At 36.3% G+C, this 27,356-nt stretch overlaps 1 protein-coding gene across 4 annotated transcripts; it reads right to left on the bottom strand.

The window, feature by feature from the left end:
• Positions 1-13,806: 13,806 nt before the first annotated feature.
• LOC6584436 (dual specificity protein phosphatase 3) lies at positions 13,807-26,356 on the bottom strand. Of its 4 annotated transcripts, none has more exons than XM_015161291.3 (7): positions 26,021-26,173; positions 25,622-25,842; positions 17,153-17,212; positions 15,242-15,411; positions 15,030-15,158; positions 14,603-14,727; positions 13,807-14,500 (listed from the first exon to the last, which is right to left on the bottom strand). In XM_015161291.3, exons 2-7 carry the CDS (start codon positions 25,637-25,639, stop codon positions 14,295-14,297), a joined length of 708 nt encoding a protein of 235 aa, XP_015016777.1. In that variant the 5' UTR covers positions 25,640-25,842; positions 26,021-26,173; the 3' UTR covers positions 13,807-14,294. The 4 variants fall into 4 exon arrangements, with proteins under 4 accessions (XP_015016777.1, XP_002010091.1, XP_015016778.1 ...); XM_002010055.4 differs by having other exon boundaries at positions 14,603-14,700; positions 26,021-26,156; XM_015161292.3 differs by lacking the exon at positions 17,153-17,212 and having other exon boundaries at positions 26,021-26,356.
• Between the last annotated feature and the right edge of the window lie 1,000 nt (positions 26,357-27,356).

The raw sequence follows: 27,356 nt of genomic DNA on the forward strand, positions 1-27,356 counted from the left end.
GTGTGTGTGCCTGTGGTGTTTGCTATTTGCTTGGACTGCCACTTGACCAAGTTGCCGGCTTGCCACGCATCGAACGCTTCGTGTAATTCATCAGCCACGCATTCTCATTGTTTAGTTTTTCACGTTCTTTATTTTCATCTGATCGCTGACGCATGACACCCTCCACCTCCGCAGCCCTCACCCCCTCCCCCCTTGCAGCCCTTGGCTGCGGATGCGACTGCGACTGCGGATGTGAACGCGAAACACGCATCCGTGGCGATTTGCTTAATTGGTTAAAGACTCTGGCACCCAGCACGGCCGGCCAGCCGCAAGGCTTCGCACTCAACCAAGCAGATGCAGGCCTCCGCCGCGAGATGAAGCGCAACTCCAGCTAGCAGCCAGGCGAAGAGCAAACACTTTGCTGCCAGTCGAGCATACCTACTCCAAATATATGCTTACAGTTCTACATAATGTAAACCTCTGATTGTAAATACGCCTCTAGGGAGACAATAGAGTTAAAAGAGGCTCTGATACTTCGTAATAAATAAAAATAAAATTTAAAAAAATTTCAGCATTCCCTAGGATTTTATTTAAGCCTTTCCCAGTCTCTCTCGCTCTCTCTCTCTCTCTCTCTCTCTCTCTCTCTCTTTCTGTCTCTGTTCTTTCACTTATTCTCTCACTCTGGCTCTCTCTAAATCACTTTATTTTCTTTCTCTGAAAATCATTCTTGCTCTATGAGTATCGCTTGCTATCCCGCTTCTCCCACTCGATATCCCTCTCTCTCTCTCTCTTTCTCTCTCCAGCTATTTCTCAGACAGTCTCTCTTTCGCTCTATCTCTCCCTTTTTGACTCTGTGTAATTTTCTCTACCCTCTCTCATTCTTTCATTCGATATCTCTCTCTCACTGTCCCTCCGTCGGTAATCTCTCTCTCTCTCCCTCTCTCTGTCTCTCTCTCTCTCTCTCTTTCTTTTCGTACCTCTCTCTCTTCTCTCTCACCCTCCTTGAGTTGGTAATCTTTGTCTCTTTCTCTCTATCGCTTATCGACTCTGTGAATTTCTCTCTATCTTTCTCTCATTCTTCCCCTCTACTCTCTATACTTACTTACTTAAACCTACTCTCTATCTATGATTTTCTCACTCTCTCTCTCTCTCGCTCTCTCTCTCTATCCATCCTGATCTGTCTCTTTATCAAATTAATTATGCCTCTCCCTCTCTCTCTCTCCATTTCATGCGCTTATGACTTCTATTACAGACATCACTGGAAACTCATTTCTCAGCTCAATTCAAACAGGGCCATTTCTCGCATGAAGAAGAAACCAAACTGAAAACACACACAAAATAAAACTAAAACCTAATCAGATTTTGGGAAATCACAAACTATTTTTAGCGTTCCCAAAAAACTTTTACACACAAAACCAGCTAAAAGTACGCATTTCGTTTAATTAAAAATAAAAAAGAAGAAAAAAAAAACGAAAAGCGAGAGCAGACGAGAGACAAGAGACGGGAGAGTGAGAGTGAAAGGGAGAGAAAAAGAAAACTTGAACTGGTTGAGGGCGCATCGCATTTGCGTTGTGTCATGCTGGATATAAAATTTCTTTTTGCTGCTTTTACGACCCGCTCTTATCACACTTGGCGCTGTCGTCAATCAAAATGCGGCGGCGACTCGCTTCGAATTGCGTGGGCTTGCCTCTTGCCCCTCGCCACTCGCCTCCTGCCCCTGCCCCTGCCCCTGTCCCTGTCCCTGTCCCTGTCCCTGGCCAGTTGGCAGTTGCCACCTCATGCTGCTGCCCCCGTCCAGCTGGGCAACCTTTTCTGGGGTATTCGCTGGGTGCGTGTGAAGTTTTTAATTTTCAACTTTAATTTAGACAATTCTTCTATTTCGCACGCCGCGGCATGCACAGCGGCGACGAAGCGTGGCGACGCCGACAACGTCTCGGCCACTCCACACACTGCGAATAACAATACAAAATTAATGAAATGACAACAATAAATAGTTGTCGGACACAAAATCCACAAAATGTCCGCGAGAAATCAACAAAGTGCCAGCTGAATGGGCTCAAATGCTCCAGCACCTGCTGCAGGACTTCAGGGTGTCAGCAGGCTGATCTTCAGTCAAGTGTCGGAGACGTAGCACACACACACTCGCGCACACACACACACACACACACTTAGTGAAACACTTTTTATGGATCGGGAATGCGTTCATCCACATCGGGCCAACTGCCGTGCGTGCTGGCCCAGACGCAATTTGCTGTGGGGCGTGGCCGCAATTTGGCCAAGATGCTCAGGTAGCCGGCAGAAGCTGCCCAGCATCCAATTGCAGCTCAAGTTCGATGCGGCCAGAGGCACGTGGCGGCGGCCAGCAGTGCGAGGTCAATGCCTGCTGCCTCAATGCGGCGCAGCGCAGCACACGTATACAGTTAACTCGGCAAGTGGGAACGGCTTTTGGCCAAGCAAATCACAGACAGCTCAACCCCACACCATGCACACGCATTTGATTGCCGCACTGGGAACAGCTTGTGGGCCAAGCTGCAGCTGCAGCTGCAGTTGCAGCCAAATGTGAAAAACTATTCACATTTAATGGGCTAATCGATCAAGCGACTATTCGAGTCGAAAGCTATTCGACTCTGAAATGAAAGCACTCCAAGTGCGGAGGAAATTCTATGGATGGTGACAGATGACTAATGTGGGAACACTTTTAGTCAATTAAATGTAGCAGTGTAAGGCTTACAGCAGTGGGAACAGTTTGCAAAGTGGGAACACTTTTAGTCAATTAAAATTCAAATTTGCAAGGCTTACGCTTTGCAGCAGTGGGAACACTGTGCAGGCTATACGACTCGAAAATGAGACACACGACTAAAGTGGGAACACTTTTAGTCAATTAAATTTAAGCTGTACAAGGCTTATAGAACTGGGAACAGATTTCAAAGGTTATTCGACTTTGTAGTTAGCGAAAAATGACTAAAGTGGGAACACTTTTAATCAATTATTGTAAGCACTGCAAAGCTTATACGACTGGGAACAGTTTCCAAAGGCTATTCGACTCTAAAATGATGTGGAGGAAACAGATGACTAAAGTGGGAACAGTGTACAAGGGCTTTTCGACTAGGAAATAAAAGTACTCCAATTAAATTTAAGCTTTACAAGGCTTACGCCCTACAGCAGTGGGAACAGTTTGTATTTGCTTGCATTTGCAATTAGATGGGCACTCGAGTTTAGTATCAACAAAATTTTGGGATTAATATTATTATAAATATTAGAGATATATAGTAGACTCTCAATACTTCAATTAGGCTCTACAAATATCGCAGTAGAAACTTATTTGTTATGTATAGCAGTTGTATTACATATCTTACTTCACATGTATGTATATAACAAGAATGCTTCTAAGAATATATATTATATACAACAATACATATGTGTTATAAATAACTGTATAACAGTTTGAACTAAACTAAAAGCTTTTCTCTTCGCTTCTCATTCAACAGCTGTGGCCATATTTGATAGTCAAATATGTACACTGTATATATATTCTGTATTTCCACATCCTCTAATACTTCCTTCTGAATGCATAAGCCAAACTTGTTATAGGCTCAAGGCAACCGTTCTCTTCGCTTCTCAAATGCCAGCAATTAGTATATTTGAGATATAAAAAATTTAATTTTTTAGTCAAGACCTTAATTTACTTTAAAAATATAACTTGAATATTTTCAAAGATATTTTTTGCGTTTCTAATTTATTTTATATAAGTGTAATTTAAAGAGAAATTTATGTAAATATTTAAATATGTATATGCTCTTTTACAAATATATAATTAATGTTTATAAATATTTATATATATATTATATATACATATTTCAGTTGAAATTCCCCTTAAAGTAAATCAATTAAAAACGTTTTAAAAATATATGTAAGAAATTTGGAAAGTACATTAAGTAAGCCAAAGGCTTGATTTATGTAAGCAGATACATTCTATATGCATCCATACATATCTACAATATATATGTGTGTATATGCATCTGTATACATACAAGTATCTGGCCAGCATTTTGTGTGCCTCGATCGCACGCCGAAGATACAAATGTATCTTAAAGATGCTCTGTGCGTGAACTGTGCGCCGGAAATCGAAGCTTACCAAAGCCAGCCGCAGCCGCAGCGCACAGCAACAACAATAAGTGCAACTACAGCAACAACAACAACAACAACAACAATAATAGCTACAACAACACGCAGCATTCAACATTCAACATTGCAGACAACATTGGAACTTCGAAAACGAAACCCAAAACTCGTTGCGCATTTTTGTTGCTGGAAACTCGAAGTCTGCTTCATATCAGCATTTTGTTCCGTTGGCCTGGCCAACTGAACCGATTGCCTTAGCTACGTTGAGCGTTTGGTAACGTGACCAGAACGAATCAGAATACAAGAAAATACAAGCTTAATATTGAAGTATATACTGAATTTAGTAGAAATAAGTATTTTGTAATTGCTTTAAACAAATTAGATATTTAATTACTGAAAAATATATATTTTTTAAAATTTAATTGCAGTAATAAAATACGTGATTCTTTTAAATGAATCAAATTTATTATTTATTATTTAAATTTATTAAATATTTATTAGCTATTACATTATATTGTATTATATAATATTAAATATGTTTTTGATTAATATTGGCAATAATTAAATATATTTTTTAATTACTTAATTGCAGTAACTGAATATACATTTTTAAAATATTGAATTCGAGTATTTTAATATATTTTTTAAATATTAAATTGCAGTGTTTAAATATATTTAAAAAAGCAAAATTTTAATTTTAGCAGTACATTAAAAATATATAAAATTTTTAAAATATAATATTTAATTGGAGTATATTCACATATATTTAAAATATTTGATTGCAGTGTTTAAATAAAAAAGCTAAATTTTAATTTTAGCAGTAATATATGAAATATTCAAAATATAAAAAATATATAATATGTATAGAATACCAAATTACATATACAATATTTATTGTCTCAGATTTTTTGCCATATTTTTACGTTTTTATATACCAAATATATATTTTAGATTCACTCCTGCACATTTTAAGAGTCAGTTTGGATCACAGTCATGAGCTTCAGCACAGAAAACCTTGCTTTAAGCTTGATTAGGTATTAATCTAGATATATGTATATATAAATATATTTTTGCTTAGTAATTAAAAATATTAATACAATAAATTATTTCTAATTCTTGTAAATATAGGTGCTAAAATACTTTTCAAAATCATTTTTAGCATAAGGAAAAGGTAAAAATTTGTTTACCCGAAGACTACTATTCAATATGTATGACATCTTGCGAACATATAGAGTATTCACAATTCGTTGCCTTTTGGCATTTGCTTAACCAGTCCGTTGCAGTTGTTGGGCTGTCAGACTCGCCGAGACCGTCTGACTGGCTTCCTGGATCTGCGTTGGCATGAGCTATCTCTCTCTCTCTCCCCCTCTCTCACACACACACACACACTCGCTGTCTCTCTCTCTACGGGCCGAGTCGAGCCGTTGCTGTTGCTATCTGCCTGTAGATTTATTGTGTGAATTGGCATTGACAAAGTGCATTTATTGGCGCTCGTTGCTTTTTATAATGTGTTTTGATAACAATTCCATTAAAGTGAAGAAGTTTATAATAATTTGAACAGTCAAGTCAGCCAGAGCAGGGCAGCAGGCGAGAGCAGGAGGAGCGCTGCCAGCGCCAGGGCAGAGTGGGGCAAGGCATCACAAGTTTGTTTGGCTGTTCAGTTTGCTGTTGCTTCGGCGCATTCGAAATGGACAACTGCAACAGCAGCAGCAACTGCAGCAAACTGCATTGATTTTTGCGTTTTAATTGATTGTTGTCAGTCAATCACATTGTTAATGCACATGCCCAGAATACTACAACTTTCTGTATCTGTAACAGTGTGTGTGTGTGTGTGTGTGTGTGTGTGTGTGTGTGTGTGTGTGTGTGTGTGTGTGTGTGTGTGTGTGTGTGTGAGTGCTTTATTGCATTCAATTTGCTGTTGTTTGTCAATTAGTTGCTGCCTCTTGGTGTTCCTATGTGTGGGCGGCTGCTGTTGTTGTTGCTGTTGTTGTTTCTGTTGTTGTTGCTGCCGCTTGTTGCTGTGCGTGGCAAGCAAACAGCCAAAGTTTTAATTGGCTGCATTATTTATTGTTTTTCACTTCACCGAACTGCCAGAGGCGACCACAGACCCACATTTTCAAACCGTGCCACAGTCGACAACCTTAACCAACCAACCGACACCCACCGCCACCCACTAGCAGCCACGCCCCTCCGCCGCCCTTACTTATCAGAGTACTGCGTGCAGTGCTGAAATTTGCTGCACTTCAAAAATTACATTTGATATTTGCTATGTGTAAGCCTTCAAAATCTTGGTCAAATTACAAGCTCATAATTTATATTGCAGCAAACAAGTTTGCCAAGGGTGGTGGGAGGGGGTTGGGCAGAGGCGTAGAAGGGTGCAGGCTGCCTCTAGTTGCCGGCTAGCTGTTAATACAAACATTGTACTACACTTTGGATAAACACCTTTTATTTATGCGATCTAAGAACACCCAGCCAGAGAGAGAGCTTGCAAATATTTTGTTATACTTGAAAATGTATAACATGAAGTGTAAACAAGAGTTTCTGAATGAAATGTTATATGGGCACTGCATACCCTGTAATTAGCTATATACTGGTTTACTCTTGTATTTTTTTACTTTTATACTCATTCACGAAAGCGAAAGTAAAAATCTGAATTGAGATGCTTAAAACTTCTCTATTTCCGTATTCTTTCCTTTGTGATGCACTCAAATTGTTATACGCTTAAAGCAGCCGTTCTCTTCGCTTCTCACAGGCTAGGAACTGTTATACTTGAAATATAAGATTTAGATATTCTTACATATATTGAGCTTTTGGATTTGTGCTTACGATTAAGGAGAATTTAAATGGAATTTCGTATAGGGGAGAGAGTGGGGGAGAGCTTACTAGAAAAAAGTTATAGAACGCAAGCTCACATGATTCAACATTAAAAGAGAAGACGAAGGCTGCGCTGATGCCCAGTATATATTGAGCTATCGATAGCATATTATGTATCTAAAAAAAAATTAAGTATAGTAAAATTATTATATATATATGTAATCTAAGTATAGATCATCTTAAATTTGACAATAGTGTTTAGCTATTAATTTTTATTATTGTTAATAAAATGTACAAACTTAAAAAAAAAACAGGTAAAAATTAATACATATCGATAACTTATCTTAATTATCCAGCTCCACTTTCAGTTATTTCAAGCAACCTTATTATTCCCACAACTGCTTCAAGTGCAGGGTATCCATCGCTTCTCAGTATTGTGCTTATTTATACAAACAAACAAAACCAAAAATAAAAAAATAAAAATCAACAGAAACAAAAGCAACAAAAAATCGTATTTATCCCACATATATGTATAAATAAACGCTTTATAACTGCCATAAATTGTCGCAAATTGTCATATTAATTTGTTTATTGGCTCGACTCTTACGAAGTAGTAGCTTCAGTAGCCAATGAAACGATAATTTATGCACTCATATCTACTTGGATTTATGTCTCTGGCACTGTATTTCATCAAGCGCCTGACTCAGCATTTGCACACAGTTCAAAGAGCTTCCCATGGCATGTATGCATATTTATATATACATATGCACATTTGTAAATGAAAATCAACTTAATGAAACATAATATCGATAGTATAGTATCCTAGCCTCAAAGTCAAATGATTGATTTCTCCAGTTGAGTTAGATATTCGAAGTTAGACTTTGGCAAGGGTTTCTCCTATTATTCAGTTTATGATTCCTTTGATTAGTTTTTGTTCGATTCCCTTTTGTTCGACATTCGTAAACATTTTGACAATTGCCTTTAGATCAGCATAATTCATTCTTATATTATTACTTATTATACTCTGTAAATGAATATTAAAAACATTTCTTATCATTGTTTTATTTTTATTTATTGTTTTAGCCTCTCTGTTAGAGCTTTGCTTGTGCTGCTTTAAGTGATAGGATCAGACTCTCAGTTTATACTAGACTATCTATATAATATTGAAAATTTAGGCTAAACATGCAGGAATACATTTAGTTTATCCCCATCTATATATACAGTCGAGTCTCGATAATTCGTACCCTGCTGAATAGAAAATCGGGATAGATCTAACAAAATTCGATCTCCTTGAAAGAAATTCGTTCACAATAATTCTCGATTATTGTAAATCGAAAAAAACGGATCCACTTGCCATTTCGAACTATCGGGATTCTACTGTATATGTTTATAGCATACATACAACCTTAAATCTTCGTATACCTAAATTGTTTTGTCGTGATTTATTCTCTTCTTTAGGTTTCTCATACTGATATTGCATACTTAATGCATATTAAGGTTGATCATAAATTACCCAACATTGCAAGTAAAGAGACGTGAATGAGGTGGGCCTCAATCATTTAACCCGGCCAAACTGAAAGGTCGTAAATAGTTGAACGGCTTACAATACTCAACTCGCCAACTAACCTACTAACTCTGAGCTGTACTCTATATATGTATATTATATTATATATACTCTATATATATATTCCAATTGATGGCTTCCACACTGCCTTTGTTGTTCTTAAATTTAGTCAATTGCCGTACGGTGCTTGGCTCGAGCATACAATGGGAATGGAAAACGAAAACTGTTTGCTAACGCTATGCTAGTTACATTCAAACACACACACACACATGTGTATATAGTGTACATATATGTGTGTATATTTGCATTGCCATTAACCTATCCAGAGAGAGAGAGAGAGAGATGGCACCGTATGCAGCTGTTGCCTTTAACTATTTGTTGAGCTTAAGGACAATTCGAATTCGGATGCCAACAACAACCAGCTGCCAAGGGTAGTTGTGCCATTCTGCGTGTGTGTGTGTGTGTGTACTTTTATTATTTTAACTCTTTTGCATGAGCCCCAGCTTGGCACTGGGTGCTGGTCCGTGTCTGCCTCCTTCCATTTAGCTCAGATGAAGATTAATTATAGGAAAATTCGTAACATTTTTCATGCTTAATCTTGGCGCTCATCAACGCAACAACTCCAACCCCAACCCCAGGCACGACTCACACCCCAACCCCCTGCTCAGTCCCGTTTGTCGACTCGCTACGCACGTGGAGCAAAACTAACTTATTAATAATAATAATTGTTTCATGTGCGTTTGGCTTGGCCAACAACTGCTCGTCCATTTGCTGGCCCGGAACATGTGTCACAGTTGCCGGATCGCTCGCCTCTTCCCCTTGCCCCTGCCCCTGCCCCTGCCCCTTCCACATCCACTCCACGCAGCGGGGCTTAAATGTGTGTATTTGAAAAATGATTTTTAGCAGCTTAGCCCAGAGAACTGCACTGCAATCCATATGGCTGGGAAAAGCCGACTTCAAAACGCCAACCCCCCGAAAAAAAACTCGACAGAAGAGAAACCCAAACTAGTTAACGCCGCTGGAGGCCCTTGCCATTTGACCAGGCTAAAATAGTGTAACAGTGCATATGCTCTATAGGCAATAAAGTTGATGGACTAACTATGGGGAAATATATGTATGTAATACGGAATTATAGACTGTTTTATGCGAGATCAGTGAGTTAAATGTGTTATATAGTTGAGTAGGGAAATTCAATCTCTATTATACTAAAGCTCAATATAAAGGCATGCCAATTGGCTGTTCTATTGGCAATTTCGTTAGTATTCCAATACAATATATATATAAAAAGTAATATATTACATAGAGAGTATATATGTATCTATATAACAATATATGTATAACACATATATAATATATCTATAAAAACTCTAAACATACTTCATTCTATTATAGCAAACTACATATGAACATGCGTAATGCTGACATGGCATTAAATTAATATAATCCATCATATTAGGTATCGACCTATACATATGCCTTTGGTTAGACTTGCAGATAGACTATTCGGACTTGAATCTAATTAATTATTTTATTTCTAATAAACAAATTATTAAAATTTAATACTAGTGTCATTTGCTTGAGCTCATAGCAATCTTACAATTCTCAGCTGCTTTCTTTGTGATGTTGTTGTGGTTTAGAATTATTAAGCTATTATGTATCCTAACATTCTGTGAAGCTTACGAAAATATATATATAAAAAAATATATACAAAAAAAAAAAAAAAAAAAAAAAAAATATATATATATATATATATATATATATATATATATATTATATATATACATTTTTTTTAATTTTTTTTTATTTTTGTACACGTTTAATATAGGAAAATTCTAATTTTTTAGTTTAATAGCAAAATCTTTGAATACAAAAAAAATCTAAAAATCTGTTCACTATATAGTAAAATGTCTAATCTAGTAATCACAAAGATCAATTAAAATATGAAACATATATAAATCAATATATTAATGAAATAATATTCCTAACTCTAACATTATATTGCATTTTATTACAATAAACATATGTATACGAACATCTATAAATTTATTAAACCTATAAACAGAAATAGTATAAATGTATAAAAAAGAAAAAGAAAAGTATTTTAAGGGTTAAGTAAAAGACAAGCATCTATATAATTGCTTATGAAACCTAATCTAGTAAACATATATAGAAATTAAACTATGAATCACACATATAAATATATATTATATATAATGAAAGAGTATTCCCAATGCATGCACAAAATTTGTCTGCTCAACTGACCGACTGGCCGTCCGTCTGTCCGTCTCTCTGTCCAATCGTCCGTCCGTCCTTCTGTTAGTGTTGTTGTTTAACGACTCTCTACGACTGCTACCTGTTCGGCAATTGGAAATGGAAATGGAATAGAATGGAATGGAATGGCATTGGAATGATGGTGTGCGGGTCGCCTAAGTGGCCTGCTGGTTGACCAGAGCCGCCGGAGACATTAATTTTATTGTTTAGACTGCGCGCGCGAGATCGAAATCTCGAGTCTCGGGTCTCGAGTGCCGGGTCTTGAGTGTGTTCTGTGTGGCGCGCGGTTATTGATAGTTTTAAATTAGGGTCAACAATGCGCTGGAGCAGCCAGGTTCAACAGTTGCCCAGTTGCCCAGGTTGCCCAGTTGCACAGGTTGCTGAGCTCTTGGCATGCTCCAGGTAGCAATTTCTTTTAATTACAAGCTCGGCTTTAAGCAGTCGTCGCCGCTGCAGGTGTTGCCAGGCAGTTAGCAGGCGCAACTAATGTCTAGATAATGGCTTCGAATGACCCCGCCGACCCCGGCGACTCCAGCGACTCCAGCGACCAGCGACCCCCCCAGCAGACCGGCCTGACACACGACCAAGTCCCACAGAAAACCTCATCCAGAAGCAATTGGGTATACGGTGGCAATTTGTAAGTATGAGCCACAAAATTAAATTTTAAGCGTTTTCTCGGTTGGTGGCGGAAGCTACGAAAATACACTTATCCAGAGAGATTGAGAGAGAGAGAGAGAGAGAGAGAGAAAGAGAGAGAGTGAGAGAGAGAGAGCGAGCGAGACATGTATCTTGCTACTTTAATAGATTATGAAATAAAACAAAGTGTCCATCAGGTGTACAAGCCCTAAGCCGCAGCAAGGTCTACATATACATATCTTACATCATATTTGGTAATAAAAAATGTCTGTGACTGGCAACAGAAGACGGCGCCAGCACCATAAGCCTCATATTTACGTATATTCTTAATCAGGTGGCACCAACGAGTTGATCCAACACTGCCGCTCTCTCTGTGTCCCTCTGTCTCTAGTCTAGCTGTATGAAAGCGTCAATCTCGAAACCTACAGCAATAACCGACTTGAAGCCTTAGACATGCTTTTAAGTAACTGAAATCGTATTAAACTAAAAATTAGTTTTACCATTTCCATAAAAATTGTTACAAAGCTTTAGCAAACTGAGTGCATAGGACAAGTTTTCACAGCTATAATTAGGTTATTTAATAGATTATCTATCCTACAGGAATTTTTTCATATTCCATACATATGTATATCTCGTATATCTATGCATATCTTATCGATTCATAAAAATCAATAAAAATCGATCGTAAGCTTTGTTATATAATGTCAACTATGTTGAACACGTGTGCAGAGCAGAAATCACTAAATTTCCAAATTTTAAATCCCATCAGCGAGTCCTTATCACAGCATGAATTACAAAGTATCTGCGCCTCGGAAACTTCCGCGTTGAGTCGTACTCGTCTTCTAGTAATAATGATTACATTAAAACGAGATATTGCAGGACTCGATAGATGCAGTCACAGATTTTCAAAATATAATATCGTTCATGTAACTAGTTCAATGTAGTTTAACAGAACTCGAAATATTTCATTAGAGAATAAAGCCTATCAAATGGTTCAATCGAGAGTGCTCGACTAAGGAGTACCCGAACCATACTAAAATTCAGAGCTTACATACTATACCCATATATATCGACTAATATAATCCACTTTAATTAAGATGTCGTTTGTTGCTATAGTTACAGTTACTAAAAAGAAAAAAACAAAAAACAAAAATCGTGTAAAATCTTTTATAGTTTGTTATTGGTTTTTCTTTTTATTAATCACTTCTTAGGTCTAGTTTAGTTTTTTTTTTTTTTCTTTCTTTTTTCATATCAGTTTTCGTTATTCTTTTTCTTTTTTTCTCATACATGTTCTAGAAAATATGATTTTTTTTTTTTTTTTATTTTATTTTTTTTTCTTTCATTTCTTGCTTTTCTTGTTTTGTTTTTATTCTCTCATTGTTTTTATACACTTTTGGATGTTTGCTGGTATTTTGTTGCTGTTGTTGTTGTAGTTGTTGCTGTTGTTGTTTGTTCGTTAGCTTTGCTATTTCATTGTACAATAGTTGAATATATTTGCGGGCAAACATGCACAAACCAATATGCCCGCTTGTATATATCAGTGTAACATAGGGTATGTATACAACGCATATTGTATATACTAATTATACATTATACAGATTTCCATATCAGTTGTCTGTCTCTTGTGTTCTATACATTGTTTCATTGTGTTGTTTTTGTTTTTGATTTTTTTTTCATTTTATTTTCAGCTCTTCTTATATGCCAAAGTGCATATACGCTTAAGTTATATATGCTTGTATGTGGGCTATATATGCAGGTAGGACATGAACCGTAAAATAACAAAGAGTTGCATACAAAAAATATCATAGGAATACATGTATATCAATATATGTGTATATATGTTTCTAGGTAAGTTCTATATATATATATATATATATTTTTTTTTTTTTTTTCATAGTTTTCATTTTTTCTTAAATTTCCATATTTGATTCTCCTCTATATATTGCCTGGTATTCAGATGACAGCTCGAGCCTTGAAATTATTGTTACGTCATATTTGTAGATCCATGATCTATGCCTACGCAGCTATGTGCTATGGGTAGGGAGGCAGCGAAGGGAAGGGGTATACATGTGTGTGTGTCTGTGTGTGTGTGTGTGTGTGTTTGTATGTATTGATAAGTAACTTGATACTCACTAAATGTAAGTACGATCGTATCGTATATATATATATATATATATATATATATATATATATATATATGTATAATATATATATATAATTTCAATTTCACGATTATACAATTTGTTTTTAACAGTTTTTCATATATCAGAAGACCAAGTTACCATTAAGTCGTTAGTTTTTTGTTTAATCTTTATAAATATATTAGAACAACGCTTGTGTGTGTGTGTGTGTAGTTGTACGGGTGTATGCGTGTGTGTGTGTGTGTTTATTGCACCCTTATCGCATATAGCACATATATCTTCAAATTGCCAAAGGCAAAAACAACTTTTATTCAGATTAGTTTTATATATATGATATATATATGTATATAATCACAATTCATATCATGATTTGGGCTCAACGTAGCACTAGTGTGTGCGTGTGTGTGTGTGTGAGTATAGAACTGTTTAGCATACGTTTGGGCCACATCCACAGATTTAATATATATATACCTATATATATATATACCTCAATCATAGATTTGCTTACATCGTATTAGTGTGTGTGTGTGTGTGTGTGTTTGTAATTTTGTTTTTATAACTCTTAGTAATACAACAATTTATTAGTTTCAGCCAATTATCAGCATTCGGTTTGTCTTAGCCTAGGCATAGCATATACACAGATATACTATGTGTGTGTGTATATATATATATATATATATATATATATATATATATATGTACATATATATATATATCTTTGGTTGTGTTGGGCTTTCTTTTATAAAATTTTAATGTTTGTTATAGTTTTAGTAGGGGTAAAGATTTTTGCGTTTCAGCTCCATATCGAGATCGGCCAGCTGCTGCAGAAAGCCATCATTTGGTCGTATTTCACGGCGCATGCGCACCGTACGTATCGCGTCTACGGCGGACATTTTGCGGCAGATCATCAGATAGGCCAGGACACAGGTGGCCGAACGTGACATGCCCACCAGGCAGTGCACCAGGATTTTGCCTAAAGAGAGAAAACGGGAGAGAGCGAGACAGCGAGAGAGAGAGAGAGAGGAGAGTTTTAGTTAATTTGCATTGATTTCTTGCGTTTAGTACCGCTACTCACCGCCGCTGCTGATGGCGCTATCTATGAATTTGGCTGCCACATAGAAGTAACGGGATATATCTGTCGTTGGCGCATCGATCATCGGGAAGCCCATATATCTAAAAAAGCAATCCTTATGTTGACGTCTGGACACACAACAACAACAACGACAACGACAATGGAGCACACAGAGTGAAGGATGAGAGATGCGTGCATGTGCGTGCGTGCGTGCATGTATGAACAGTGATGCATACATATGTATATACAGAGAAAGTGTGCAGTGGAATAAATAAAAAGAGAAAAAGAAAATTTTGATTTTTTTAAATGGATTTTAAAGTGATAAACCAAAGTGCCAAAGTCGATAGTTAGCAAAAAGAATTCGATAAGCTACTATAGCATGGCATGGCATGTTATGCGAGTCTATTTTATATACTGATCATGATCTCACCTGACGCTGGGCATATCCCGATAGTAACTGTGTCCAGTGTCCACCTGGCCATAGCGACAGCCCTCCGCGGCATTCAGCACGTGTGTGATGCCCGCCAAGCGCAAATAGGTTTTGTTCTTGGCCGCCGCGCTAAGGAGGAGAAAAAAAGAGTATTAAAAGAGAGAGAGAGAGAGAGAGAGAGAGAGAGAGAGGGAAGAGGGAGAGAGACTTACGCATCGCCTATGTAAATGCCCGGATAGACTTCATCACAGTCAACATCGTGTATGGCGCACTCGGCACGCCTCAGGCCCGGTAGTGTCCGGCAGGGTGCCATCGAGTAGTGCAGGACGCGCTGCAGCTGCCGTCCCGTCGTCTGTTCCGAGGTTTCCAGGCGGCTGGGCGACTGTAAGCAAACATGTGGGGATTACACTCAAAATCAGTTTAGCTTGCGTTAGTTATCATGCCAAGTTGAATGAGACTAAGCAGAGATTAGTCTCAATTGTTAGACTGTGTTAAGGATAAAGCGCAGTTCCCAATTTAGCATGAGTTTTGTATAAATCTAAATCTGAAACTTTAAGAGAATTCGCCTTTCATTCAAAGAATTTGTGTTGAAAGCTTACTCAATTGAACAAGATTATACAATTATTTTATAATTTTATATATTGTATATATGTCTAAAAGTTAAAAACAAAAACAAAAATTTACTGTAGCCAAAAGAGATTTGAAATATATTGAGAAATTAAAATCAATTCAACTAGATATTTATATATATTTTTGTTTTTTTAATCAGAAAAACTGTCTAGAGCAAAACTATATAGTATATATAAATATATATACTGGTATATATAAATATATATACTGGACACTAGCTATACGTTCTCATCTCTAGTAGGAGCTCGTAGTACAGTTATCTGAGCATGCATGTCATGCACATTTGTTCAGCAGATCTCAAGTATGATGAAGTATGATAGGCATAATTTGTGCTCATCTGGAGTCTGTAGTTTATTTATTTAGATATGTAAATTTGTGTGTGTTTTGGCAGCGAGCAGATTATTTATGGGCATCAAGTTCAGCTTGGGCCTTTGGGTCCCTTTGTGTGCCAGAGCAAAAGCTTGGCCAAGCAAATTGATGGCAGAGGCGAAGGTCGCGCCTGCTTCGAGCCGCCCTCGTCCTTGGCGCGTTGAGCTCGTTTGTCAATTTCAGGGACAGTCGCCAAAGTCAATGGGAAAAGTGAATGTGAAAGTTGTTTCCTTCTTTTCTTTGTCCCCATATATATGTATGTATATACATATTTATATAGATATATATTATATTTTTCTCATTCTGTTTTTTTTTTTTTTTTTAGTTTAGCTTTGCTTATCGGTTGTCTGCTTTGTCATAACATATTCAAATAAAATCAGCGACAGCCAGGCGCCCACAAGCAGCAGGCGGGGTGGGGCAGCAGGCGGGCCAGGAACTGTTAGTGACAGTTAAAGAAGCAAGAGAGTGAGAGAAAGAGAGAGAGAGGGAGAGAGGGAGAAGAGTGTGGAGGAGTGCGATTGGGGCTGGTCCACGTTTCGTATGAAAACTTTTACTTTTTGTCGTGGCATTCGACCCTGAGCAGAAGACAGACAGAAGCCAAAAGTAAAAGCGAAAATCATCAGAGCAAAAGTTCTTTCACTTTTCTGTTTGATTTTGATCTATTGTGACTGATCTTTGGCATACATATATACACGGCACGACAATATATATATATATTCTCTAATAGATACATTTGCATATGTTAGACGCTTATTTATACACAACATTTGAGCATTTTATATGTTCAGCCAGAAGATTTATGGCCAAGCAATAGCAATAGCTATGAGTCTATGGAATATTTATCTTCAGTTAGATGTGGCCAAGGCCTCTCTCTCTCTCTCTATAAATATGTATGTATGTATATACTTAAATGTATACACATATTGATGTGTATAGCTTTTTTGTTGTTGGCTAAATGTAGTTGCAAGCATCTTAATGGGAATTTGTTTAGTTGGCCAAAGCAAGTGTGTTGCACACACAAACACACATACACACACACACACGCACATGTATGCACATAACGAACGACATTTCACAACACTGGACAGCATGCTTTGCGCTATGGATCGCAGGCAAAAACAAACCTGATAATAGTGCGGACTATATCTATCGCCAATGCTGCTGCTGTATCTGTCGGTGAGTAGCTGCAAAACAATCGATGAAGATCAAGAGTAAAAAACAAATCAAAACTGATCAAAATAGTCTAAAAAATTAATAATAGTCAGGGTAACGTTTATATAAATGGGATAGGGCTTACAAAAGAAAAATAATTGTATATCTTAAATAGTATAATGGAGAAAATATATATCCATGATGAATTACAAAAAATAAGATAGTGTTGATAAGTGGGATAGCTAAAAAAACGTTTAACTAGCAGTACTGATAGCTTTTTAAATGGATTAGAGTACATTGTAGCTAAAATATAAATTTATTTCTATGTTTTTTTTTTTTTTTTTTTTTTTTTTGCTTAATGATTTTTCTGAATGAATTTTTAAATATTCAAATAATAATATCGAAAACGCTTAGTGGTTGGGGAGCAACACGATAAGAGAATGCTTTTACATTCTATTACTCATATTATTTAATATATTAAATTTTTTTATATATACCCTAAAATTAAAATTTTTATATTATCTTTTTGCTTGTTTGATATAGAGCAAACAAAAATTGGATAAACACTTATAAAAACATTAACAACGTGAGATAGTTGGAGGAATACTTAATAAGATTAGAACAAAATGTTTTATTTTTAATATAAATGGTAAATGAAATTTATTTATTATTTCTAATATTTTTACATTTTATTAAATTTTCAAATAAAAAACATTATTTATTTTTATTTTAAAAAAAATCTAATATTATAAATTATCGTAAATTAAATTTATTTATTTTTATCATTTTCGTAAATTTTAAGAAATTATCAAATAAAGGAAAATATACTTTTATAATTTGAAAACAATAAATTATAATATTATATGACTTTTGAATTTGTAATACCCATAATTTCATATAAATATTTTATTTTTTTTTTTATGTTTAATTAGAAAATAAAATAAATATATCATTTTTCTTTTTTTAGTTGTTACATACATATATTTTATAAATAAAAAAAATTTTATAAAAATAAAATAATTTTGTAGTAATTTAAAAGCAATAAATATAATATTTTTAAGACTTTTGAATATGGTGAATAAAATAAAAAATTATTTCTTTTTTATGTATATACTATACAATAGCTTCTCCGATTAGCTCACATAAGTAGTAAGGTAAGCTCACTTCAAACACAGTTTGTAAATCAAAAAATTATAAACGGATTTCAAATTTGATTCAGCTATCGAGTTAAAAGAAAACTGAAGAGTGACAAGCGCAGCTAAATTTAGCACAGAAATACATTAATCTTGATCAATGAGCATTACGAATACAGCGAAAATTCTATAATTTATAGCTGTAATTAGAGGCAAAATAACACGAAAGCCGCAAAAATAAACAGATATTTCTGAAGTCTTCGCGCATATTAAATGTGATGAATATCCAAGTACGTAACGCCCGCCCACAGAGTAGTCTAGTAATAGCTAAATTTAAGTCAATTTCGTATAGATCACATATATATAATATAGATAGAAAATGTTTCGCTGTGGCCAATTTGCAGGTGGCTGAGCGAAAGAGTTGGCTGTGGCTGCTGTTGCCAGGAAGATGAGAGATGACCAAAGGCATTCCTTGCCTTCAGGTGTGCTGAGAGAGAGGTGTGCAACGCGTTGGCGTTGGCGTTGGCGTTGCCGTTGCCGTTGCCGTTGGCTTTGCTTTTTGGCCAACGCCGACGCCTTGACCTTGTTACGGTAAACACAAACAACATGATATATACATACACATATACACATACACATATATAATGTCTAAAAATACACGCAAATCGCACAGCACTGAACATTTTCGACACATTCCTTCGAGTGCTTGGAAATATTATCAAAAGTCGAAAAATTGTGCTATTCAAAATGATTTGATTTCTTTGTTCTGTCACAACATGAGTCATTGAGGCTGGGGGGTGGGGGCGGCTGCTGGGACTGAGGTCGTTTGCTTGCCAAGGCAATTAGCTGGATTTAGTCAGTGCCTAAGAGACAAATGGAAACCCAATCAACATTGTGTCTTCTCACTCAATCGAATCACGTATATTTAGAATTTCGTTTTCGTATTTTCTGTACAAATTTATTGGCACAGCGCCGCGAGCCCAGTGTCTATGCAAGGTGTCGCTTTTAATAGACACACCTGTGTGCGTGTGTGTGTGTGTGTGTGTGTGTGTGTGTGTGTGTGTGTGGCATAGTTGATTGCTGTCGCAAATTGAGATACTTACAACAACAAGGCGACACGTGCATGGCCACATTGTTGCATCTATTAGTCAGTGGGTCGTCGTGCCGCTATATCGATGTGGGCTAGCATTTAACCCAAGTCTGACATCATTCTGACACCGTGCACATCCTGCACACCAGCCAGAAAGTGTGTCAGGTCGGGTCAAGCGTTGACCACTTGCTCAACTGCTGCAACTGCAAACTGTTGCAACGCTCTGGGGAGGCCAGCACTAGACACCAGACACCTGGCCTGGCCTGGCCTGGCCTAGCCCGGCCCCATCAATCCAAACGAATTTTATGGTAGGGCCAACCACGTGCCAACATCACTGAGATTGCACTGCAAAGCTAACGAACAGGTCCTTTGGACTATCCTGAGCATTGGAGCCTGGACTGAGCATTTTTACAGCCGCGGCTGCTAAGCGACTCTGAAACATGAATGTAATTCCCCTGACATTCCCTTGAGTGGCCTATAACACTCGTAGTGCTGGGTAGTGCTGCTAGATAGAGCATTCATATTAAAGTAGAGGCAGTTAATAATGCAAATCGGAAGAGAAAGGAAGTGCGAGTGAGAGAGAGATAGAGAGAAAGAAAGAGAGTGAGCGAATGAAAGAGAGAAGGAGATATCAGCTCAGTTTTGAGTTTGAGGAATTACTCAAACATCTGGTATTTCGAGTCGAATACGAATCAGCACCCAATGGATCTACAATTAACAAGCTATTGCTTGAACATATACATTTATATTTATATACATATATGTACAAAGCTTATACATAAAATTCTCATATATGTATACAAATTTATTCATTTATGATTTCTTACAATACTTCAACTATATTCCGCATTTATATTTTAAAAGCTTTTTAAATTGAACTATAAATTAGCTCGCACTTGACATATACAAGCGAGCTAATTTACCATATAATCATCAATCAGATAGCTGTTCCACTTTTCAAAACAATTTGAATGAATCTTATACATATATGAATATATATAAACAAGTATTAAATTTATATGCGTATATGTGTATATGAAACTGCTCAATACTTTTGTAGCATTCGTATATACATACGTGACTATAATTGGTACATTTCATTTACTGTTGGCCTTATTTCACACAGAATGGGAAATTCTCAAAAAAGATTTTTCAAAATTCTTAAATAAGTGTGAAAATTCGCTCGGCATGCTGAAAAGCCAGGCGCATACTATATTGAAACATCTAGCTATGGACGAATGGCATTAGCCTATTAAATCGGAAAGTGGGCTAGAATTGCTCAGTGAGAAGAGGCGAGAAGTGAAGAGAGTGACTGAGACAGACAGAGAGAGAGAGAGAGAGAGAGAGAATAAATAACGAATTATATTACGTAAATTAAACTAACTGCAATCTACAGTGCTACAGTGGGCTAATTGTCTATTTTATTGCTCAAAATCGCATTACCAAAAAATATTTTCCTGACTCAAACTGCAATTCAGGCAAAGTGTTTTACATATTTTCAAGTAGATATAAATTAATTTTTGGCAAACTTTAACAGTTTTTAGCCCACAGTGCAGCGTCATAGCTGAAAGCAACAAGAAAAGGACATTCGAAAATGCATTGACATGCAAGCTTGCAGACAAATTTATTGATTAAACAGGCCGTCCGAAGACGAGCCAAAGGCAATAAATAATAAATATATAAACAAACACAAAGGCAATGGAAATTATTAAAAATTTGCCCAGATTTGTTAATGCGCCGCGTCAAGCGACATCACGTGCTGCGGGCAGAGAATCAGCCGCCAAAAGTTGGCAGCTATAAAAATTTGTGTCGCTCATTTGCTCAATGAGTCAGCGACACGAAAAAAATGTGAAAAACTTGATGAAAATTGTGCAAATTTAATGCGCAGCAGTATTTAATTTTTTGTTTTTGTGTTTTTAATTTGCCATTTAGGGTGTGCACGCGGCTCAGGCAGAGGAGAGAGGGGCTACAGTGGGGGCACAGAGGGAACGGCTCATCAAATTATCTACTATTTGTTGTTAAGCAAGTTATTTGTCGTTGTTGTTGTTGTTGTTGTTGTTGTTGTGGTTGCCATTGTTAAACAATCTGTGCATAAAATGCATTGATCAAGGCCAATAGGGCGCCCCAAATGGGGAGCGCTCGAAATGTGACGTTGAAATGATTGAATGGCTGCAGCTAGAGATGAGCACGTGACACGTGAGTGAATTTAGCCAATGAATTATACAAGACAGCTGAGCTATTGACAGGTAACACAAATACCAATATATATCAGGGATTGTTCTCTCTGATTGATGGACATTGTATGCTAATAAAGCATTTACATCGAGAGCAGTTTGAAAATTTGCTGACAAATATAAATTTCATTTCAACTCAAATTTGGTAAACTGTATGTATGTACATAACATATATTTTTTAATGGCTTGAAAATAATTTTAAAAAATTTTTTTTTTTTTTTTTTGATACAAAAAAATTGTACCAATATAGCATATTTATTTTTAAATTTATATATTAATGTTTATATTCATTTTTAAATTTTTTAATGATTAAATTTTTGTATATATATTAGTTTTTGTCTTATTTATTTAAATCAATATATAAATTATTTTAATATGATTTTTTACGATACAAATTTATAATATAAACTATTTTTCCTTTATTAATTGAAAACCATTCATAATTTTTTTTTAATTGATTCAAATTAATTGATCAGTTGCTTGTTCTAAGAGAAATGCTTTTAATTATTAAATATAAATTTCTTCGTTACATCTTAAATTTTATAGAATTCATGGTTTCATCAGATTTATGAAAAATACCTTTTAGAAAAATATAAAACTAGATTTCACACTAATTTTATTCATTTTCAAAAATGCTGAGCTCAAATAGATGTGAATGCCATATACATAAGAAATCTGAAGTATGTCGATAATTAGCGTACTCGAAACACTCTGAATACATTTTGAATGCCAAGACACTGTAATAGACAACTCTATCTTGAGCATTTAAGTGCTTCAAGTACTCGAAATACTTTAGAATACACAATGTGAATATTTGATAGACATGATAGATGCCTTTGACATCTTTGTGACCATTTGAATGCTTCGAGTATTTTGAATACAATGAGTAGCTGTGGCTTGGGAAAATACTTGTAGAACCTTGAATGAATACGAATTACCTTTATAGAGCTATCGATGGCTGTCTCTGTATGTGTGTGTGTATGTGTGTGTGTGTGTCTAGCTAACTGATTACATTTTTGGTGATAATTGTTGGTCTTGTCATTTTTATTTTTTTTTTTATTTTCATTATTATTATTATTATTACTATTTCAATTAGACAATAGCTTAGGCAATAACAATAGCGACAACAATTCGCTTTTAAGTGCCCGCTCGACAGTTTGCCTTTCGCTTTTGCTCAATGAGGCGCAACAGCTGCCAATCGACGACCGTTGGCGATGCTACACGCCCACATTGAGCGCCCACATGATTGTTATGGGCATATAGGCCATATATAGGCAGATATACTATGCTATATATGTACATATATAGATAGATGTTTATGTATGTATATATAGAACATACTGCCAGTCCGGAGATGTACAACGACTCTATCGATCGTTCAATTAGCGCGCTCAGCGCCTGACACTGAACCAAGCCAGCCCAACAACAATGCCAACAACAACAACAACAACGACAACAACAATAACAACAACATTGACAAGCAGCACTGACATTGACATTTCAGCCAAAGCGATTGGGCTTTACACATATATATATATATATATGTATATATAATGGGTTTTTTTCTTCCACATTTTTTCTATGTGTTTTGGATGCCTTTTTAATGCACATTACACGGAAGCAGCCAGCGGCTGCTCAATTAAGTGCACGCCCCTGTAAAAGGTGGGGCACTGCGGCCCCTCCGGCCTGGCAGTAATCTTCATTCGCTTCGCTGGCCAACGAAACGCAAATTCTGATTTCGTCTGCTCCCGCGCTCAATTTAATTAATTTTGCATTCGGCTGCCTCTTTTATTTTCAAGTTCAATAGCTGCGACTCCAAGTCGACGCCAAAATGTTTGATTCACGCTGTGTGAGTGCGTAAGAGAGAGAGAGAGAGAGAGAGAGAGTATGTGTGTGTGTGTTGGATTAGCCTTATTCGGCTGCCTTCTGCCTTCTGCCTTCTCCTTCGCTCTCTGGTAATAGAAATTTTCTGCTTTTTTACAGCAATTTTCGTTTGTAATTAAGTTAATTGGCCCACGCGACGTATGAGTAATCTGCTTAGGCTTAGCCCCAAAAGCCTATTACATATATCCGTTTCTCCTCCTTTTATTTTTTTGGTTTTTTGTTTTTGGGTCAGCTCACAATAGCTGCAGTGGCTATAATGCAGTCAAGACCCAGGCCGGCCGTGGCAAGTGAGCTGTCAAAATTGGCAGAGTAATTGAATAACACATTGCCCCACATCCAGCCACATGGAGTAGCCTGAGATTGCTTTCAGGTAAGCATTTTTGGCACGAAACAACATTTTGAACAGCTTCAGTGCACATGTGTATTACGATATACAAATTGATAAACATAGATATACAAAACTTATACTATATGCAGTTAAGCTCTTTATGAGTATATTAAAACCGAAAAACTAGAAGTCCAAGTGATGCTATAACTATGCTAGACTAGGGCAATCCTCGTCGCCTGGGCAAAGATTATATACAAAGATGGAATAATTGTGAACTATATTTCACTTTCGAGGCATCCAATTAGAATGGGCATTAGCTATAGCTCTTGGAAATATGCCAAAAGAGCTGAAGCTGCATATCGATTTTGATTTGTTTACGATAAAATTGGGAAAAAACAATCGATGACAGCATCTAGCGAGCTCTGCATATAAAATTTTCCATTCCTTATAGACTTTGAGCTCACTATATTTATATTGTTTAAAGGGAAACGAAACTCAGGTCAGACAGATCAGCGAACGAATACGAGAAGAGATCTGAAATGCCTCAAGTTTAAACCATAATTAAAAATGTATGTGCATATGCATATCATCTATCTAGTATAGTCTCAAATGACATAATTAAATTGAATTATATTATTAAGAATTTTAAATTAGTAATTTATGTACTTTAACGTCTTCTTCCTATTGTTTTAAATAATTTGATTATTTTTAATCTTAAACAATAATATAAAGATGTTGAACTTCATCAATTTATAATTTAAAATTCTCATATATGTGCATGTATATTTCTAATAAAATATTCTTTATGAGATTGATTCTAAACGAAGGTCAAAACACTTTCTGAGAGCAATGCACACACATACACATATACACACACACAGGTCTATCACCGATAAACTCTTTTTAAAATACTAAATGAATTCTAAATATATTAGATATAAATCAATTCTTAGGTTGAGCTCTCAGCTTGATTTCTGATCAAAGTTTGAGCTAATTTCAAAGTAAATAAATATTTACTACTGAAACAGATTCAGTGGAATATATATTTATTATTATGAAAGCTAGGCAGGTAACTAAAAAAATACTGTAAACAAATACGCTAGAACAATAAATTGAAAAAGAAAAAAAAAATGGAAATGGAAATTCAAATGAAAATGAAATTTCAAACTTTTGGCAAGTTTCAAATGCAGTGGAAATGTTAGTATTAGCTGCAAATACTAACGACGTACATATATAAAAAAAATTATATATATATGTATATATATATATAATGTATGCATGTGTGTGCGTGTGTGTCAAGCATTGTGGTAAAGGCACTTGAACTTTGCATTTGCATTTGAGAGGCCTTGCCTGACTGAGAGGGCGAAAGGGTTGTGCAGCACACGTTTGATGGCCTGGGTGTGTGCCAAGGCTCTGCATACAAGGTAGTGGCTGCTGCCAGCTGGAAAATGGTACACACAAACAAACAAACACACACACCCACACACACACACATTTATGTATATATTTATGCAGTTTATATACAGGTGAAGTGGGCAACGGTTATGTGGAAATGGCCTTTGCCTTTGCAACAACCAACACAGCCTCCAAATTGGGTCAGCCACAATGAATGTGTGTGCGCTCAAGGTCATCCTGCAGCTGAGGCTGAGCACTCAAATTGACGCTGCAGCAGACTCCTAATCATGGCCAGAGTTGTGCACTATTGTCTGGCATTTTTCGGGGGAACAGGCTGCACTTGAATTTCGAAATGTTTTGCTTTGAAATTTACTTACCGCATATCTCCATGACATCTTAGTAAATTGCTCTGTGCTTGTGTGTATGTGTGTGTGTGTGTGTGTTTGGGGGTGTGTGGATGTGCGTTGGCCTCCTTGTTAGCTGCCTCGTTGCCTATTCCTGCTGCTCCTGCGGCTCCTGCTGCTCCTGCTGTTGGTCCTGTTTCCTGGTCGGCGCGTCGTTCGTTGCTCCCGCTGCGCGTTGCTGTGGCTACCTTCCGCTGTTTGTTTGTGTTCAGGTGTTGAGTAAATATAAATAATAGATGATTATCGTTAACAGCAACAGCAACAGCAACAGCAACAGTCTGCACTCGCTTCGAATGACAACAAATCAATGTACTATTCGATGCACACACTCGAAAAAAAATAATAAAACTATTGAAATGGACCAAAACGCACCTTAACGAAAACACACGTCTCGGACTCTTATATATATATATATATGAATATAAATATATATATATATGTGTTATATGTGTATATGTGTATATATGTTTGCGTGTGTTTGCCAAATTCGAATTGAACAACTCAATTAAATAGTAAATATATTATACTTTTAATTTCAATTTAATTTCTTATTTATATATATATATATATATATATATATATGTATATGTATATATTATATATATACATATATACACATATATATATATAGCGGTCTGTATTTCTCTCGAATTCTTCTAGCAGCGTTCAGTTCTCGGTTTTATTTATTTTTTGCGTTCTGGCGACGGACTTTTTGCGACTGATTTGCAAAGCGGCTTTCGCTTTGGGGTTGGTTTTTGTAGGCGTCCAAAAGCTCCATTCGGGCCACCTCTGGCCCGAGCGTCGGTGACGTAGACGATGAGCTTTTTGCCGACGCGATTTGGCTTTGCTGACTGCACGTGGTGACGCGGACGGACCCTACACACACACACACACACAGAGAGAGAGAGAGGAACACTGATATAGTGAGAGGGAGGCAGGCACACCCACATGCAGGAGAGAGCCGCCCACTTACGCATATGTAAATATTTTGAAGCGAGTATTCTAGTAATGTATTTGTTTTGCTCGCTAATGAGAGAGCAAATGCCTCTGAGTGAATGACAGAGAGAGAGAGAGAGAGAGAGGAGGCCAGGCAGAGGGCGAGAGGTAGATAGGGAAGAGGCAATGGAAAAGCTTTTAGCAAGCAGCAGTAACAAACTTGGTCAACCGTAACGTTTAGATATATGCATACCTATATATATACATACATATGTATAAACATACATATATATGTATGTAGATATTTGCTTGTTTGTGTCAAAGTTCCGCAACGCAATTCAAGATCAACCCACAGACATGATTCACGGCATAGAAAATCGCAGGGCAGAGCTTTGCTGTGAATGTGAATGAATGCATGGCACTGAAAGCACTTATGGAAATTTCATTTATAAATATTCTATAGAATCTGCGTCGCGATTAACTGCTGCGAAAATAGATTCAGCAGAGTGCGAGAATAACTCAAGCCGCATTAGCTAATTGAGTCATTTCGTTTATGAATGAAAATATGAGCCTGATTAGATATCCTGTGGTACTTATATCTTATATCTTATATCTTATATCTTATATCTTATATCTTATATCTTATATCTTATATCTTATATCTTATATCTTATATCTTATATCTTATATCTTATATCTTATATCTTATATCTTATATCTTATATCTTATATCTTATATCTTATATCTTATATCTTATATCTTATATCTTAT

The sequence above is a fragment of the Drosophila mojavensis genome, unplaced genomic scaffold (genome assembly GCF_018153725.1).
Source record: "Drosophila mojavensis isolate 15081-1352.22 unplaced genomic scaffold, ASM1815372v1 contig_136, whole genome shotgun sequence".
NCBI classification, from domain to species: domain Eukaryota; kingdom Metazoa; phylum Arthropoda; class Insecta; order Diptera; family Drosophilidae; genus Drosophila; species Drosophila mojavensis.